Here is a 17,534-nt window from a genome sequence, read left to right on the forward strand (position 1 = left end):
TTTTTTCCTCTCATGCAGTCATTCTGCTGTTCTGCAGACATGAATTACAAAAGCGTCCAGCTGAAGGGATGACTGCTGGTTGTTGTGACGACGCTTGAGGAGTCTTTATGATGCTTTGAGATTCACAGTCCTTTCTCAACAATCACTGTGAACAAGGTGCAAGCTTATCAGGATCATTAAGATCTAAGAACATTGCAAGTTGTTTGAACCTCAGACTGTTTCGACTACTCAAACTCTATATTTTGTCTAAAAAGATCGACATAAAAACATCTTTCTTCAGTTGATGAAAAACAAAGTGACCATTGTTTTTCCACTTTCCACACAGCTTGATAAGATGCTCTTCTCTCGATTATATCCCAAAAACATGAACCCGGCCCTGTAACAGCTGTCTGATTAGTAATGATTTTGATTTTTAAAGAAAGCTAAATTAACATATTCATTTTTTACATTGGTGTGCACAAATAGTGACTATGTCAATAATAATTGCCCCTCCATCAGGTAGATGTTTAGATGTGACGGAAACCAAGACTGGTAAAGCGGTAATTATCCTCTGGTGATGTGAGAGGGTCTGCGGGACTTAAATGTCATCAGTGGTTAAGGCACAACTCAGGATTTGTTTTCCGCTTCAATGTTTCTGACCACAAGGTTAAGGTAGACTTTTGAGTATGCGTTGATCAACAGCACCTTTGTTCTGATCATGAGGAAACTAGAACAGAAACAACAACACCTCCTCTTCTGTTGTGCCGTCTGCAGTCTGGAAGCTGCTAATATAATGATAATATATATATATATATATATATATATATATATATATATATATATATATATATATATATATATATATATATATATATATATATATATATATATATATATAATATAAGTTCACTGAGGATAACCCCTGCTTCAGAGGAAATCCAGTGATCAGGTCGGTGCTCTCTGGTCGACGCGCAGTCCATCTTTTCTGAACTCCTCAAACACATGAGAAAGTTTTCGCCCACGCCAGACGGATATCTTTCACGATGAATAACTGAAGCTGTTGCAGACTCCATATCCCCTAGGACCAGTAAGAGAGGATGTCATGGAGTGATGAAGAAAAGCCGTCAAGAAAAGGGGGAGAATTTGTATATGAAGCTTTTAGCAGAGACGCAACAGTGACATTTTCTTTTTCATCACAGAAACACCTTTACATTTAAAATCCTGCCCTCTGTGCGGCTTTGTCAGGTGTCACACCTCACAGGTGATTTGTTGACAAAACGTTGAGTGACTGAGTCGTTTAAAATCTCCAGGAGCAAAGCCAAAGGGGGATGATGGACATGTGTATGAGAGAGAATATTTTGGAAAGCGGATGCTCCAGCATCTTGCACATTTTCAGAAATGAGAAAATAGTATGCGACAGTATAATAAAAAACTCTCCTATGAACTCGGCAGACGAGTAAGAGAAGCAAAGTGTTAAATTGTGCCTCCAGAAAGATTTAAGAACCTGGATGGAGTGAGAGAAGGAGCAGCAGCTCGACTCCGAGCTCCTCCCGAGTGACGGAGCTTCTCACCTCGTCTCTAAGGGAAACTCATTTCAGCCGCTTCACATTGAGCTGAGTCAAGTCAGCTGAGGTGGCTTGTGCATCTGTATCGGATCCTCCTGGACGCCTTGTAGCACCCTATAATGTCATAATTTCCTATAATGTAATAATTTCCTATAATATAATAATTTCCTGAAAAATTAATAACGCCTGAAAATGTAATAAAAATTGCACTTAACTCAATCAAAAATGTAATAAAACCCAATAATGTAATAACTTCACCAATAATGTAATAAAATATCCTGACTGATATTGTAATAACATTTTTACCGATAATGTAATACCTTATTACATTATTGGGAATTTATTATATTTTCAGGTGGGTCTTCTTTTTTTTTTTCCAAAACTGATAATGTAATACTTGACAAATATATATATATATTATATATATATATATATATATATATATATATATATATATATATATATATATATATATATATATATATATATATATATATATATATATATATATATATATATATACTGTATATATATATGTTCATTTTCAGTCCAGAGTTCTACATTTTGTGTTTTAAGAATCTAAGAATGTTATATACACTGGATTTGAAACACCAGATTGACTATTGGGTTAAATTGCAGACTTTGGGGGAGTGGCAGCCTAGTGGTTACAGAGGAGGGCTGGAGTCTGGAGGACCAGGTTCAAGCCCCTGGATTGCAACCAAAAGTCAACCACCTTGGGCCCCTGAGCAAGGCCCTAAACCCTTACTGCTCCCCGGGCGCCGTGCCATTGCATGGCAGACCACTGCTACTAGTTCAACTAGAAAATGGGTTAAATGCAGAGAAAGAATTTCCCCAGTACTAAGGGAAGCTTTCTTCTTATTCTTCTTCTTCTTCTTCTTCTTGAGTATCATGTAATAAATTCCCAATAATGTAATAAGGTATTATATTATCGGTAAAAATGTTATTACATATTAAAAATGTTATTACAATGTATATGTCCCACCGGGAGGAGACCCCGGGGAAGACCCAGGACACGCTGGAGAGACTATGTCTCTCTACAGGCCTGGGAACGTCTCGGACTCCCCTCGGAAGAGCTGGAGGAAGAGATGGAGGAAGAGCTGGAGGAAGAGCTGGAGGAAGAGCTGGAGGAAGAGATGGAGGAAGAGCTGGAGGAAGAGCTGGAGGAAGAGCTGGAGGAAGAGCTGGAGGAAGAGATGGAGGAAGAGATGGAGGAAGAGATGGAGGAAGAGCTGGAGGAAGAGCTGGAGGAAGAGCTGGAGGAAGAGATGGAGGAAGAGCTGGAGGAAGAGATGGAGGAAGAGATGGAGGAAGAGCTGGAGGAAGAGCTGGAGGAAGAGATGGAGGAAGAGCTGGAGGAAGAGATGGAGGAAGAGCTGGAGGAAGAGATGGAGGAAGAGCTGGAGGAAGAGATGGAGGAAGAGATGGGGGAAGAGATGGAGGAAGAGATGGAGGAAGAACTGGAGGAAGAGATGGAGGAAGAGATGGAGGAAGAACTGGAAGAAGAGATGGAGGAAGAGATGGGGGAAGAGATGGAGGAAGAGATGGAGGAAGAACTGGAGGAAGAGATGGAGGAAGAACTGGAAGAAGAGATGGAGGAAGAGATGGAGGAAGAGCTGGAGGAAGTGTCTGGGATGAGGGAAGCCCCTGCGACCCGGCCCTGGATAAGTGGGGGCTGAAAATGGATGGATGGATGGATGGATGGATGGATGGATGGATGGATGGATGGATGGATGGATGGATGGATGGATGGAAGGATGGATGGATGGATGGATGAGCGAGTCCAAACAACTCCAAATGGAGTGTTCCAGCTTCCCTGCAACAGCGCCTCTCGTGCAGAGATCTCTGGATCAGGGAAGTCCAGGTTCCGGTCCTCGAGGGCTGGTGTCCTGCTGGTTCTAGATGTTTCCCTGCTTCAGCACCTGATTCAGACTAATCACTCATCATACAGAACGTGATAAGCTGTTGGATCTATATAATTTGAATGAGGTTTGTTGGAGCAGGAAGCATCTAAAGCCTGCAGGACACCAGCGCCCGAGGACTGGATGTATATCGCTGAGTAAACAACCACAGACCAACAGTGGTTTTCTGTAGCAGGAAACACACACTTTAAAGCCAAAAATAAACCTGTTTTTGTGCATTTTAAAATCACTACCTAATGCACAAGGTGGCTTATTTCAAGGCCTGAGTACCCTTTCCTCGTAAACTGTGGTCAGAACTTAAACCGGCGTGATGCAGCGTTTGCAATTCTTGGCTCGGAGGATTCCTCTCGAAGTCACAGCAACAAGGATTCACTCCATCACGCTCATCTTTCTTTCCCATCACTGTTGAGACTCCATGGTCTTTACTGATAACCAGTTAAAACAGCTGCATTAATCCAGGTAACGAGTGGAGGACAGAGGAGCCTCTTAAAGAAGAAGTTACAGGTCTGTGAAAGACACACATCTTGCTTGTTTGTAGGTGACCAAATACTTATTTTACCAATTAATTCAGTAAAAATCCTACAATGTGATTTCCTGGATTCTTTCCCCGCATTCTGTCTATCATAGTTGAAGTAACCTATGATGAAAATTACAGGTATATTTAATCTTTTTAAGTGGGAGAACTTGCACAATTGGTGGCTGATTAAATACTTTTTTGGCCACACTGTATGTGAATGCTATTTTTTATTTTATTAAAATATTCGTACAAGTTTTCTGCACGCTCTCTCAACCCAGCCTTTCCAGCGTGCACATCAAATCTACAAGCCTTTGCATTCTCAAACACGTTTACTTTCCCAGATTGAGTCATGACAGCCCCCGTAGCTACGTCTGACATGTGCAGCCGCGGCTTCACTCCCAGGGCATGATGGGATTGATAGATCAGTGCGGGTTTATCACAGACATGACACATCTCAAGCTGCACGCGCACGCCGGGCTTCCACCGCCACGGGCTGTGTACGATGCTCACAGCTGACACACACACACACACACACACACACACACACACACACACACACACACACACACACACACACACACACACACACACACACACACACACACACACACACACACAGATCACTCCCCAATGAAACAAGTGGGAGAAACATGAACATCCAGGTGTCTCTCACACACACACACACACACACACACACACACACACACACACACACACACACACACACACACACACACACACACACACACACAAGCAGTTTATCTCTTCAGCTTTTTGTTGGTCAAGTGTGTTTTCTCTTTTTTCTGTTTGCGGTGTTTCAGCATATCTTATTATCCTCTGTCTCTCACTCAGAACTCAGGGGCGGTGTGTTCACTGATCTGCTTCAATATTTCACATCAATGGACACCCACAAAGGCCACTGAGTGGAAAGAAAATATATAGCGCAACAAAATCCACCGGTGGACTCAAAACAAAGTGTATCTTGTCAATTAAATCCCGTTCCCACCAGTCAGCCCGCTGTTTAACATCTCCCTGTATTGAAATATGTTCTTTTCTTTTTGTTAACCTGTCATTTAGATGTGGGGGGCCCTGCAGATCCCATCGCTCCCACCATCATCATCCCCCCCAGGAACACCAGCGTGGTGACAGGCTCCTCCGAGGCCACGCTGGAGTGTGTGGCCAATGCCAGGTAAGAAAGAAATAAAAAAGATCCTTGAAGTGCAGGGTCATTGGTTTCTCCGAGCGTTTAGACGACAGGACTATCAGGAAGAGCTGTCGACGTGCACGCGCCGTATAACTGCCGTTAAAGAAGATTTATGGAGTAGTGGTTAGAGCTGGGTATCAATTCAAATGTCAAGAATTGATTCGATTCCGATTCTTAAGATTCAGAATCGATTATCACCATTTGATCCGATCCTATTCGATTCGATATTGATTTGGGTTAGTGTTGCCTGGATTATATAACTGTAAAATAACTATTGAAATAATAATTTCACAATAATTATTGTGAAATAACTAAGAAATAAATAACTCAAATAGGCATTTCAATATCCATTTAAAGTGCAAAAAAAGAAAGAAATTGCAACAGCTCAAGCAGTAAACAAATTATTTTATCTTGTCTGACTTATTCTGTCACCACACACAGCTGGACATGAAGCACCGGTATTTTTCAGGTATTTCATGACAAACCGTGTCTGATAACAGAGAAACCAAACAAGCTCTAGTAAATATAGATAATATGAACTTCATTGAACTAATATAACATTTAGACATTTAAGCTGAAATGTCCAGCATTTTCTCTAAAGAAAAAGAGTTTTCAAAACTACTGGGACTACTGGGATTAAAGTTCACCAGGCAAAAATGTAATGATGAGGAAAAAAATATATATATTTTTTTTCTCCAAAAAAAAAAAATCGATCTTTAGACATACAAATCGATTTTTAGGAATTAATATGAGAATTGATTTAGAATCAGAAAATCGATTTTTTCAACACAGGCCTAGTAGTGGATTTTTATCAAACGCAGCATGGAGGACGTAGAGACGACAGTTGTGTGTTTCCCTGCACTCAGACCTCTGATCAAGCTGAGCATCACGTGGAGGAAGAACGGCGTGCTGGTGACCACCGGCCTGAGCGACTTCAAGCGCAGACTGACCATCCTGGGGCCGATGCTGGGCGACGCCGGCTACTACGAATGCGAGGCCACGCTCCGCAGCAGCAGCGTGCCCTCGGTCAGCGCCGGCGCTTATCTGCACGTGCTGGGTGAGGAATCCCAACGTCGCCTTTGCATTCTCTGTTATTATCACTCATTAGCACCACCGCTGTGATCTTTACTTAGAGGTTATCTAACAGGGTATCATCACCAAGGGTTCACACTAATTCACACCCTTCATTCTGGTGTTGAAGAGCGTTTTAAATACTCCCAGACTTTCATGATGATCACAGCAGTTTTAGAGTGAAATGCAAAAAAGCAAAATGAGTTTATCAGTGTTCGTCTCATTTCTTTGTGTCTTAAAGGGCGTGTAATAAAAAACTTTTGTTTAGTTTTTCCTGGAGTTGGAAAGCTATAAACTGAAATAAACCAACCCACTCACTTTGTTTATTTGGGTCTCACAAGTCTGAGTGGGAGTGGTTTAGACTCTGTGACATCACAGACCCAGATGACAGGAGCCTTGTCGACGTTCTCCGGGTTTAACTCCACCCAATTCACGTCACGCTGCCATTTCTGCAGCTCTCACGCGTCCTCAGGTCCTGTGGCAGACCTGAGATCTGTTATTCATTTAAAAAAAGAATTAGAAGGTCAGTTTAAAAAAAAAAATGTATTTTACATCGAACAAAAGACGACAAATGTGGATGTCTATGAGAAAGGATGGCGTGATGGACGGCCCAGAGGCTGTACCTGTTACCTGGCAACGACTGACGTCACATGGAGCCTCCGGAGGGGATACAGGTGAACTCTCATCAGTGGAGACAGGAACATCTCCAGGACCGCACCATCTGCTCTCCACAAGCACCGTCACTGCAAACACTCCTCCCTACTTCTGCCAGCCTATCTGAGGACTCCCGTCTGCCCGCCACTGTTTGAAACCCCGTGGAGACGCTACGATGCACTCCTGTTACTACATTTCAGCAAAAAACACAATACCGACTATAGGATCCTGGCGCTGTCTCCGTGTCGTTGACTGTGTTTCCAGCATCAATAACCCTTTTAAAACCCCAATATTAGCAATAACCTGAATTTGCACGGCCATTTAAACACCAATAACCCCTTTCAATAACCCGAATTTGCTCATATTCGGGTTTTTTTAAAACCCGAATATGAGTAAAAGGAGTAACCCAGGGCTCATAGCTCATGAGCCCTGGGTTACTCCTTTAAAACCTGAATATTCAGTCATGTAAACGCCTAACGGAATATCCCCATCAAACGGAACAGGAATGTGTTTTCTGCACATGCTCTGTTCACAAGGAATCCTGGTCTTTTGAGTCCAGGAAGTTCTTCTAAACACGTAGAAACACAAGACCAGGAGGAGACTAATCACTTCATAAATGTAATGAAGGATATGAACATTTCTGCATTTGTAGACGGTAGAAAGTACCGGGATAGACAGATTTACAAGAAGGTGAGAGAAAAGTTGCACAAAGCAGCATTTGTTTTGAATTTGGATACAGGAAGAAGAAGCAGAAATGACGGGAATTGCGTCATCACGTTCTCCGTGCGTCGCTGGTTTGATCCAGATATCCTGAATGATTAATCACCATGTAAACGGAATATTCAGAATGTTTCAGTAACCGGAATATTAGCAATAACCTGAATTTTGACTGCATGTAAACGTAGTCATTGTAAACTTTACCTCCAGGTGATCGCACCTCCATGGTGATCAAGGGAAAACAAGTTTCCTTGTTTTTCCCTCCGTAACAATCCCCCTTTAACTTGCCTGGTTTTAAGAGCGTATTAGCTGAACTTCAGAAAGCTCAATCAGACACTCTTTACGTCAACAGCTCGCCCTTTGTTACGTCTGCTTATTGTAACATAGTTTAAAAAACGCCCCCGATTATCATTAACAATCGCAGCATCCAAACCAGCACCGAAAACTGGTTGAACAATGAAAAGAAAGAGACGATATGAGAGGCACCGCCTCTGGAAGAGTGGAAGGCTATTGTTGTCCTGCTTTTCCGTGTCTCTCTGTAATATTCTGACCGAAACAGTCATCTTTTTTTTTTTTTTTTTTTGGAGTTTTTCATATTTGACTCACTTCTGCTCCCAACGTTTTTACGTTCCGTGTGAACCGGCGGTTGAAAGTGATGCCAGTGTTTTCAGATGTTCTGCAGCCACTTCACACCCTTCTCTCTTTTATCAGAGTCAGACAGCAGCACTGGCTCTAAGTAACAAAACAAGGCCACATAAAACAGCAGAGAAAGATGCAAAATAAAAGCACAACAAAGGTATTAACAATTGTCCAACATGGAACACGGTCCCTGCAGCCTTCCTCTGTTGTACCTCCTTAAAAAGCAAAACACAAAATAAGGTCACTGCCTTGCTCATGAAAAATAATACTAATCTGGTACCAAGTGCATTCAAATATTCCCATGTCAGGATCTCCGTGCTCTAGGATTTGTGTCAAGACTGTTGATTTATTGCATAACGTGGTTTTGTTTCCCGCCTCATCATCCTGGCCTCGAGTTCACCACGGTTTCCAGCATTTTTAGATATTTTCTTTTCGTGAAGGCCGGAATGAAATGACTAATCGTTGTTTTTGCTCGCATTAAAGTATGAAAGCAGAAGTTGTTTTTTGGGGTTTTTTTGTTTTTTTGCATGTAGCCACACACAAGTCACGACTGTGGGAGTAAACTTAGCGTTAAAGTTTGCAAGTTCACAGGAAGGAGATGATATGAAATTGATGTAAATATGACTCGTCTCACCACGTAACTCGAGCAAAAGCAGAGCAGTGAAGTCGTGAGGCGGTGTCGGAAAAGCGTTATTGATTTAAAAGGGAGGAAACTAATGGTTAGCCTCAAGAAACAGTTTAATAGCGTTGCTTGAATCACTTTCATTCCATCCCACTGAAACACTTTGATGTGTTCAAGGTTGTGATGTGTCTCAAAGCGAAAGGTAGGGTGAACTTTTCCCTGGGTACTGCTCCCTCTCCCCAGGAGTTTGATGAGTAGCCTCCCTTTAAAGCTCTTTTTCATCCAGCTGCATAATCTCACAGTGCAGCAGCTCTGATGTGCCGTCATTCTTCATTGTTCTTTTAAAAGTGCACATAGGACACAATTTCTTAGAGGAAACGTATGACGACATTTTTGACACACATTGAGAAAGCTTTTGAAGTGTAAATTAAATGTTCTGAAAATGTTGTGGTCCAAAGACACTCCTGGCTTTAGGGGGCGGAGCCAAACCCTCAGCAGGCACTGGTGTGTGGCGTCAGTGCAGTGGCAAATGTGTTTCAAATCAAAACCCCAAATCTGAGAACCAAAACCAAGTGGAAAAATTGGCGGTGTGTCAATCTGCAGCGAGGAGGCGGGACATAGCCGTAGCTGACTACGACTGAATGAGTTGGCACTGATGGCGACGTAGTGGGAGGTTAGTACGGTGGCCGACAAGGGCCAAACGCACTGCAACGGCCTAATGCGTCTCAGTTAAGGAAAACGGCTTCAAGTACAGAAACGATTCAAATTCACAAACTCAAAACGAGGTACAAAAAGAGGAACGTGGTGCAAATGAAAAAACCTGCTGCAAAAAACAAAGACAAATGCAGCATCATCAAACGCTGCAAATAGAGAAACGATGCAAAGCACAAAACGATATAAAACAAGAAACCATCTTCAAAAGAAAAACGCTTCATAACCGGTTACCAAACCTGCAGGGGTCGCTCTCAGCGTAACAGAGACCGAACAGCTGACTGAATCAGTGTTTACATCCATGGTTTAAACATACAGCGGGAATGCTAATGTGATTTTTATCTGACTATATTTATATACAATGTTTATATCACTGTACAATGCTGTACATTACGAGACGTTTCTTTATTATATTTTAACGTTACAGTCAGCTGTTCGGTCTCTGTTTGTCTTTTGTTTTTTGCGGCAGGTTTTTTCATTTGCACCACGTTCCTCTTTTTGTACCTCGTTTTGAGTTTGTGAATTTGAATCGTTTCTGTACTTGAAGCCGTTTTCCTGAACTGAGACGCATTAGGCCGTTGCAGTGCGTTGGCCCTCGTCGTCCACCGTAGGTTAGACTGCACAACCCCGTCAAAGAGATTAACAACTTTATCGCGTATGATACAGAAGAGACGGACATTAACAACTTAGCTCCGCTTCCTGGTTGTCCAGGACCACGACAAGCAAGCGCTTGGTGCTCTGGTGTTAAAGTCAATGAGACACAATGTGATAAAAGATTGATAAGGTGGTAAAGTTGACTCTGGGATGTCACAGGAGGCTGAACATCTCAGCGTCTCATCACATAACGTTGCACAACAAAGGGACGGGGATGTGCCTGACTGCACCTTTCTTAAATTGCTTCTGCTTTCAAGACGGGTAGAAAGACAGGTTGCTGCTGTCAGTGAAAATTGTTTCTCTCATTACCAGTAACTGTAAATAATAAATGTTCTACCCGCTCTGTTGGGAAGGTCAGGGGTCAGGACTGTTAAAGGAACCCACACGGACACCTATTGTTCAGTTGTGACAGGAAATGCTAAAATTACGAAGGTTCCATAAGTGTGATAAATGGTTAGTTTCTACATAAAAACATAAATCAATAGCTTATAAATATAAACCTTTCATTGAATGACATATGTTCAGATCTACAAACCTTTGTGTTATGTGAGTTGTTGGTTCTTGACTTCAGTCATGTTCATCCTCAAGGACAGTTTTACCATAATGAGTTTTTATCACATTTGGGTGTTTTTCTCCTTTCTCTTCAATAATTTGTCCTTATTCTCCTCATCAGAACCACCACAATTTATAAAGGAGCCGGAGAAACACATCACAGCCGAGATGGAGAAGGTGGTGGACATTCCCTGCCAGGCCCGCGGTAAGTGCTGCCCCTTCTAAGCATTTCTACATTTCATTTTTACAACATCAGGGCACATTCCTGTTAGAATTCAAATGTTTTAAGGATTTACATCATCCTCATGCTGGAAAAAGGATGCAAGAACTGAAGTGTGACTCATTGTCTGTGTTGTGATTCCCCCCGTGCAGGAGTGCCCCAGCCCGACATCGTGTGGTACAAGGATGCCTTGCCCATTGACCCGGTGAAGACGCCCAGGTACCGGGTGCTGGTGGGGGGCAGCCTGCAGGTCAACGGCCTCCTGCCCGATGACACGGGCATGTTCCAGTGCTTCGCCAGGAACCTGGCAGGAGAAGTTCAGACCAACACGTACCTGGCTGTTACCAGTGAGTGTTAAAACATCCTATATACATATAAATCCCAGCATCACCTTTCACTTCCCTTGTCAGAGTCAGAGATAACAAGTGGAATTATTTTCCAAAGCCTTGGTTCAGTCTTTGTGCGAGGGAATGCCAGTTTAATATTTCAAACAGACTTTGCAGAGTTCATTCAACATAAATGCAGCTCAGTTACAGTTAAATTTTTATTTCATATAAGAATTTACCTTCATTCATAAAGCTTTTGCTAGAGTATAGATCACACTGAAGTGTGGGGATGTGATTATTGTTGCAGCTGCTGCTGGAAGACATCCTCCGGTGGGAAAGATGCTAGTGTTCGTTTGTCTGGTGCACCATAAGAAAACCAGTAAAATAGAATCAAAGTTAATACAAGCTTTTATTATATCAGGCAGTTTTCCGGCCGAAGGTACACTTCTCTCAAACCACATAGGCAGGAGAGGAATGGAGATAGGTAGGAGAGGAATGCACACGTGGTCATCAATCCAGTTCAATTTATACTAAAAAGCAGTACTGGAGTTGAGGGGGGATGAGGGGGGATGAGGGGGGACGGCATCCCCCCTGAAATAAAAAAGGTCATCACCAGAAAAATAACACCAGAAAAATAACTTATTCAAGTGAATTTTCACTTCAAATAAATAGAAAAATCTGCCAGTGGGGCAAGATTTATCTTCTCATTACAAGCAAAAAAATCTTGTTCCACTGGCAGATTTTTCTACTTATTTTAAGTGAAAATCTACTTGAAACAGGTGAAAATTGTTGTTTTTTCCAGTGATGAGTCTTGTTTTAAGTGTAATGAGATTTTTTTTACTAAAATGAGACATTTTAACTAGAAATAAGACAAATATCCTTGTTAAGATTTAGAGTTTTTGCAGTGATCCATGTTACTTATCCTGTGAAGGACAGAGTCATATTGATAAGTTCAGAAAGGTGTTTTTTATTGTTGTGTTTTGATGTATTTGATGTAAGCCCAGTGGATATTTAAAGCTTACAGAAGGCTGCATTTAACTGCTGCTATGTCATTCCTGCAGTATTTCTGCAGGTGTTTTGGTCACTGCTATTATTTGTAATATATTATATTATTTGTAATCAGCACAAATTATCTGTCCCCATATGATACAATCCTGATTTTTTTTTACAATTGGAGTACTGCTAAAAAGGGAGGTGTTCTTTGTACCTGAACCCCATTGGTGGAGCTGCTGTGGGGAAAGACACCCAAACATGTCACACCTGCAGCCTTATATCTCTGTTGATTTACTTCCTACTTGAGGTGTCAACCCAGATCACAGATAAGACCCCTCAATGTTAAAACATCTGTTTCTCCCCATTGTCTTCACTTAACGAAGAGTAAATATCTGAACTATCTAAACCCTGCAGATAAAGAAAACAGCCGAGCCATAACACGAGGGCTGACTCTGTGACTAGAGAAACCAGCTGAACTATAGCTGAACTCCTGAATAGGAGATAACTTTGCATATAGAGAAAACCCCGAAAAACCCTTCAATTTCATGAAATCCTAACAGGTGTTTCAGCGAAATTCAGTCTTCACAGACTGAATTATATGATTTGAGTAGCTTTCTGTCCCGGCCATCAGCATGTGAAGATTATTATTTCCTGATTATTCCACTTTACTGAATAACTATGAAGCTAACAGGCTAACGTGGGCGTGTTAGCATGCTTCACCACTGTGCTGCGTTCAGGGTCTCATGTCTGTTGCTTTATTGACTCTGGATCTCATTTGTGTTGTTACAAGTGGCTATATTGACAAAAATTGTTAAGATACAGGCTGATGAAGAGCCAAGGGTTTACACTAAAGCTTCACATACAGCGTTAGCTTGCTACACCTGATGACAGTAATGTGCCATGATCTTTCACCAACAAAGTGCTCTCTGCTAACTCTGGCTGGTTTCTGTCAGTGTCAGGCTTGTTGCTCCAGAACAGAAACAGAAACAGTCTTTACGAGAGCAGTATTACTATCAGTAGTATCAGTAGTATCACCTCTGCACTTAGCACGCCCACCAACGCACTCGGGGGTCTGACTGATGGGGAGGCGTTCGTCTGCTGTTACTGCCAACCGCTGTGTTTATTAATACATACCAGCAGATTACAAGTGATGTTACTCTCAGTTTCATCCCAAAAACACGCTGAACCCCAGACCTGCACCTGTAAGAATGCAGCTGGAGCAGCTGAAGCAGCTGGAGCAGCTGGAGCAGCTGATGCAGCTGAAGCAGCTGATGCAGCTGGAGCAGCTGAAGCAGCTGGAGCAGCTGGAGCAGCTGGAGCAGCTGAAGCAGCTGAAGCAGCTGGAGCAGCTGATGCAGCTGAAGCAGCTGATGCAGCTGGAGCAGCTGAAGCAGCTGGAGCAGCTGGAGCAGCTGGAGCAGCTGAAGCAGCTGATGCAGCTGGAGCAGCTGAAGCAGCTGGAGCAGCTGGAGCAGCTGAAGCCCTAATTCACTTATATATCTCACAGGTTCTGCAGGTAACCCAGGACATTCAGCTCATTTATAAGGACATGTTTGAACCCTTGTGCTGTCTGCGGGTCAGGGAAGGAGGAAGAGAAGAAGGGAGGAAAGAAGGAAGGAAGGGAGGAAGGAAGGGAGGAAGGAAGGAAGGAAGGAAGGAAGGAAGGAAGGAAGGAAGGAAGGAAGGAAGGAAGGGAGGAAAGAAGGAAGGAAGGAAGGAAGGAAGGGAGGAAGGAAGGAAGGAAGGAAGGAAGGAAGGAAGGAAGGAAGGAAGGAAGGAAGGAAGGAAGGGAGGAAAGAAGGAAGGAAGGAAGGAAGGAAGGGAGGAAGGAAGGAAGGAAGGAAGGAAGGAAGGAAGGAAGGGAGGAAAGAAGGAAGGAAGGAAGGAAGGAAGGAAGGAAGGAAGGAAGGAAGGAAGGAAGGAAGGAAGGAAGGAAGGAAGGAAGGAAGGAAGGAAGGAAGGAAGGAAGGAAGGAAGGGAGGGAGGGAGGGAGGGAGGGAGGGAGGGAGGGAGGGAGGGAGGGAGGGAGGGAGGGAGGGAGGAAGGAAGGAAGGAAGGAAGGAAGGAAGGAAGGAAGGAAGGAAGGAAGGAAGGAAGGAAGGGAAGAAGGAAGGAAGGAAGAAAGGAAGGAAGGGAGAAAAGAGGAAGGGAAGAAGGAAGGAAGGGAGAAAAGAGGAAGGAAGAAGGAAGGAGAGAGCAGGAGGAAAGAAGGAAGGAGAATGAGGTCATTTTGACCCAAAGACAGTACATGGGTTAATGAGTAACTTCTTCCGATTAGACGTATTCTTACGAGAAGGGATCTTTGTGCGGGTGAAGAGCGCACGGTCCGGAGAAAATAGCACTTAAGACTGGAAGCTACACGGTTTTTTCTTACCGCCATGGATTAATAAAAGCTACTGTTTTGAGATCGGGGGGCTGATGGGAGAAGACGGGGATGAACTCTTCATCCTCATCTTCAGTTGCAGCAGCGTCTCGGTCAGAATCAGCAGTGCTGGCGCGTTTTCAAAGGCCGTACAGAGACTGACCCGTTACCTCTAACCGCAACCGTAAAGACTGGAAAATAAAAGTATGGCTCCTGCACAGACGCATCAAAACTGTTTTTCATCCTCGGTGCTTGTGCACTCCAGCAGCAGCAGCATCTACCGCCTTCCTGCTAAAACTGTCATAACCACATAAATAGATTCATAGGCTAATTAACATTTGATGACAATGTTTCTGTCGTCTTCGGCAAAATAATCAGTATCTTTCCAGCCACTAACCCTGACAGGGGGCGTTTGTGTTGTACCCGTGTGCTCCCGCAGCGGCGTCACATTAAAGTTCGGCTTCTGCCTCCATCGTACCACACACACCCAACCTTCTTCCTGATCGCTGCACAAATAAGCCGAGCATTTTGATACATTTCTCTGGCCAGCACGAGCCGTGTAGCTGCGATCTGACTGGCCGACGCTCGCGCCGATGCCCTAAAAGTTGAAATCACCCCAACTTTTGACGGAAGCAACACACAGAGCCCACAATGAACTTTGGCAACGTTCAAAGTGAACGAATGACACGTCGCGATCTTCCGCTGTGAAGTAGAACAATCTGATGAAAAAGCGTGTTTTGATGTTCTGAACAAGCTAATGATGAGGTACTCACTAATGATGTTAAACCAAAAACAAAACCATCATTTCCAAATTAACCTTTGATTTGTAGGTGTGTGCATGCTTTTTTTTTCTTCTTTTTTGTCACAGCTGGAATTTGAGAATCAATGGCAATTTGACTCTCGCTGTGCATCTTTTCTGACAGCCAATTTTCCTCCCTGCCTCTCTTGCTGCTGCCTTCGCTCCACGACGCGCCTCGTTATCAGAATTCATAATATTCTGTCTCACTAACTCATTCTTTCCATCCCCATTTTTCTGCCTGACACCACTGGCTCTCCTTCCTTCTCCTCTCTCCAGATCTCATCTCATCACCTTCCTCTTTCTCAACACATATGCGTGCGTACATCGCCCCTGTCCTCAGACAAACTCCCCTCTCCTGCCGTTTCCTGTCATCCTACACAAGCTTTGATTTATTGCAGACAGCATATTGGGATTTTAGTTAAGGTTCCCTTTTCTTTCTAATCGATGCTTCCTCGTCAGTCTTTTTCTTTTTGCCTTTCCATATTTGATATCTCTAGGGTGGGGGGGGCAGGTAAAGCGGCAGCAGACAGTTGTGGTGCTGAGGTGAAAGCTATGATAATCCTTTTAGAATTAGCGGCACAAAGTCTAAACACCGAGATGCAGCACGCTGGTGCTTATGATAAACACGTTTCAAGTGCGGCTCTGCCTCAAACAGTTTTTCTCTAACCTCTATAACCCTCTTAACTTTCCTTGTTACTGTACGGAGCTCTTTATTCTGGTTGTGTGATTTTCCTTCCTCCAGGCATTGCTCCGAATATCACGGCCGGACCTTCCGACAGCACCGTGATCGACGGGATGTCAATCATCCTGCACTGCGAAACCTCCGGCGCCCCGAGACCGGCTATAACCTGGCAGAAAGGTCTGCTTTTGCAGTCATGCACGCGCACTCACATGCACATCCAGGGATTATGATGTGCTTTATCCATTACACATGGGACCATAGTTTGCCACGGCTTAACAACTAAAGCCTGATTAGATTCCTTCAGCTGGATTTACCTTGTGCCAGGCTTTCCATGTTGCATCCCAATAGCAGATCAGGGAAAACACTGTTGTTTTTCACAATCCACCTCCCTCTATTTCCATATCCCTGAATGCCTAATTTTTTTTCCTCATTCCTGCAGTTCTACCTGACCCTTTTCTCTATTTATGTGCCTTGTCTCTCATTAGTTTCTTTCTCCTCTCCGGCTGCTTGTGCGCTGCAGGTGAGCGTGTGCTGGCCAGCGGTTCGGTGCAGCTGCCCAGGTTCACCCTGCTGGAGTCGGGAAGCTTGCTCATCTCCCCCTCGCACATCTCCGACGCCGGGACCTACACCTGCATGGCCAGCAACTCCCGGGGCATCGACGAGGCGTCGGCCGACCTCATCGTCTGGGGTAAATGTCCAGAACTGGTCAATTCAGATAACTTTTATTTGTATCGCATGAAATCGTAACAAAAGACACTGCAGTCCGTTTAAGTCCAGCTCACTTCAATTAGACTCCAGTTCATTGCAGCCTAGAATAAAAAATAATGGCCAGTTGAAAAGTATAGACAACATTTTTTGCAGCTGATGCAGCAAGACAAAGTAGGAACTCCAGAACGTTCTCTGCATAAATGTGATCTGATCCTCATCTCAATCACAAATACAGACTTGATTAAGTTGAAAACACATAAACAATCATCCCCACCGCCTGGCTAGTAACTCTGATGTCTTTAATAGCCAGGCGGTCGGACCTCCTTCTGCAGCAACAACCTCAAGTGAAGTCCTTTCTACTTTTAGTGACGTCCTGAAGATTTGATCTGTTACTCACAGGCTCCTCTTTAACCGGCTGAGGATGCCGCGTGCTCCCTTTTGAGTCATCTTGGTTCCTCGTCCACTTTTAGGAAGAGTAGCGACAGTACTTAACTATTCATGGATGGTTTATGTCGGATGCCTAAACACCCTGAGACGTAGTTGTATCCCGTCCCATCTCTATGTAGCTCGACTACTGTGATTGCACGTCTTCAGAGACATGGTTCAGTTCATCAGATGG

The 17,534-nt window shown here is 43.5% G+C and overlaps 1 protein-coding gene across 1 annotated transcript in view; it reads left to right on the plus strand.

Annotated features, from left to right (window-relative positions):
* Positions 1-17,534, plus strand: part of sdk2b (sidekick cell adhesion molecule 2b) — a 457,224-nt gene that overhangs the window by 358,517 nt on the left and 81,173 nt on the right. Inside the window, exons 6-11 of the mRNA XM_061707744.1 lie at positions 5,079-5,190; positions 6,072-6,262; positions 10,947-11,030; positions 11,198-11,392; positions 16,268-16,384; positions 16,728-16,895. Of these exons, the coding sequence (XP_061563728.1) occupies positions 5,079-5,190; positions 6,072-6,262; positions 10,947-11,030; positions 11,198-11,392; positions 16,268-16,384; positions 16,728-16,895 (867 nt within the window). The remainder of the gene's footprint in view (positions 1-5,078; positions 5,191-6,071; positions 6,263-10,946; positions 11,031-11,197; positions 11,393-16,267; positions 16,385-16,727; positions 16,896-17,534) is intronic.

Source organism: Cololabis saira, chromosome 19 (assembly GCF_033807715.1).
Source record: "Cololabis saira isolate AMF1-May2022 chromosome 19, fColSai1.1, whole genome shotgun sequence".
Taxonomy (NCBI): Eukaryota; Metazoa; Chordata; class Actinopteri; order Beloniformes; family Belonidae; genus Cololabis; species Cololabis saira.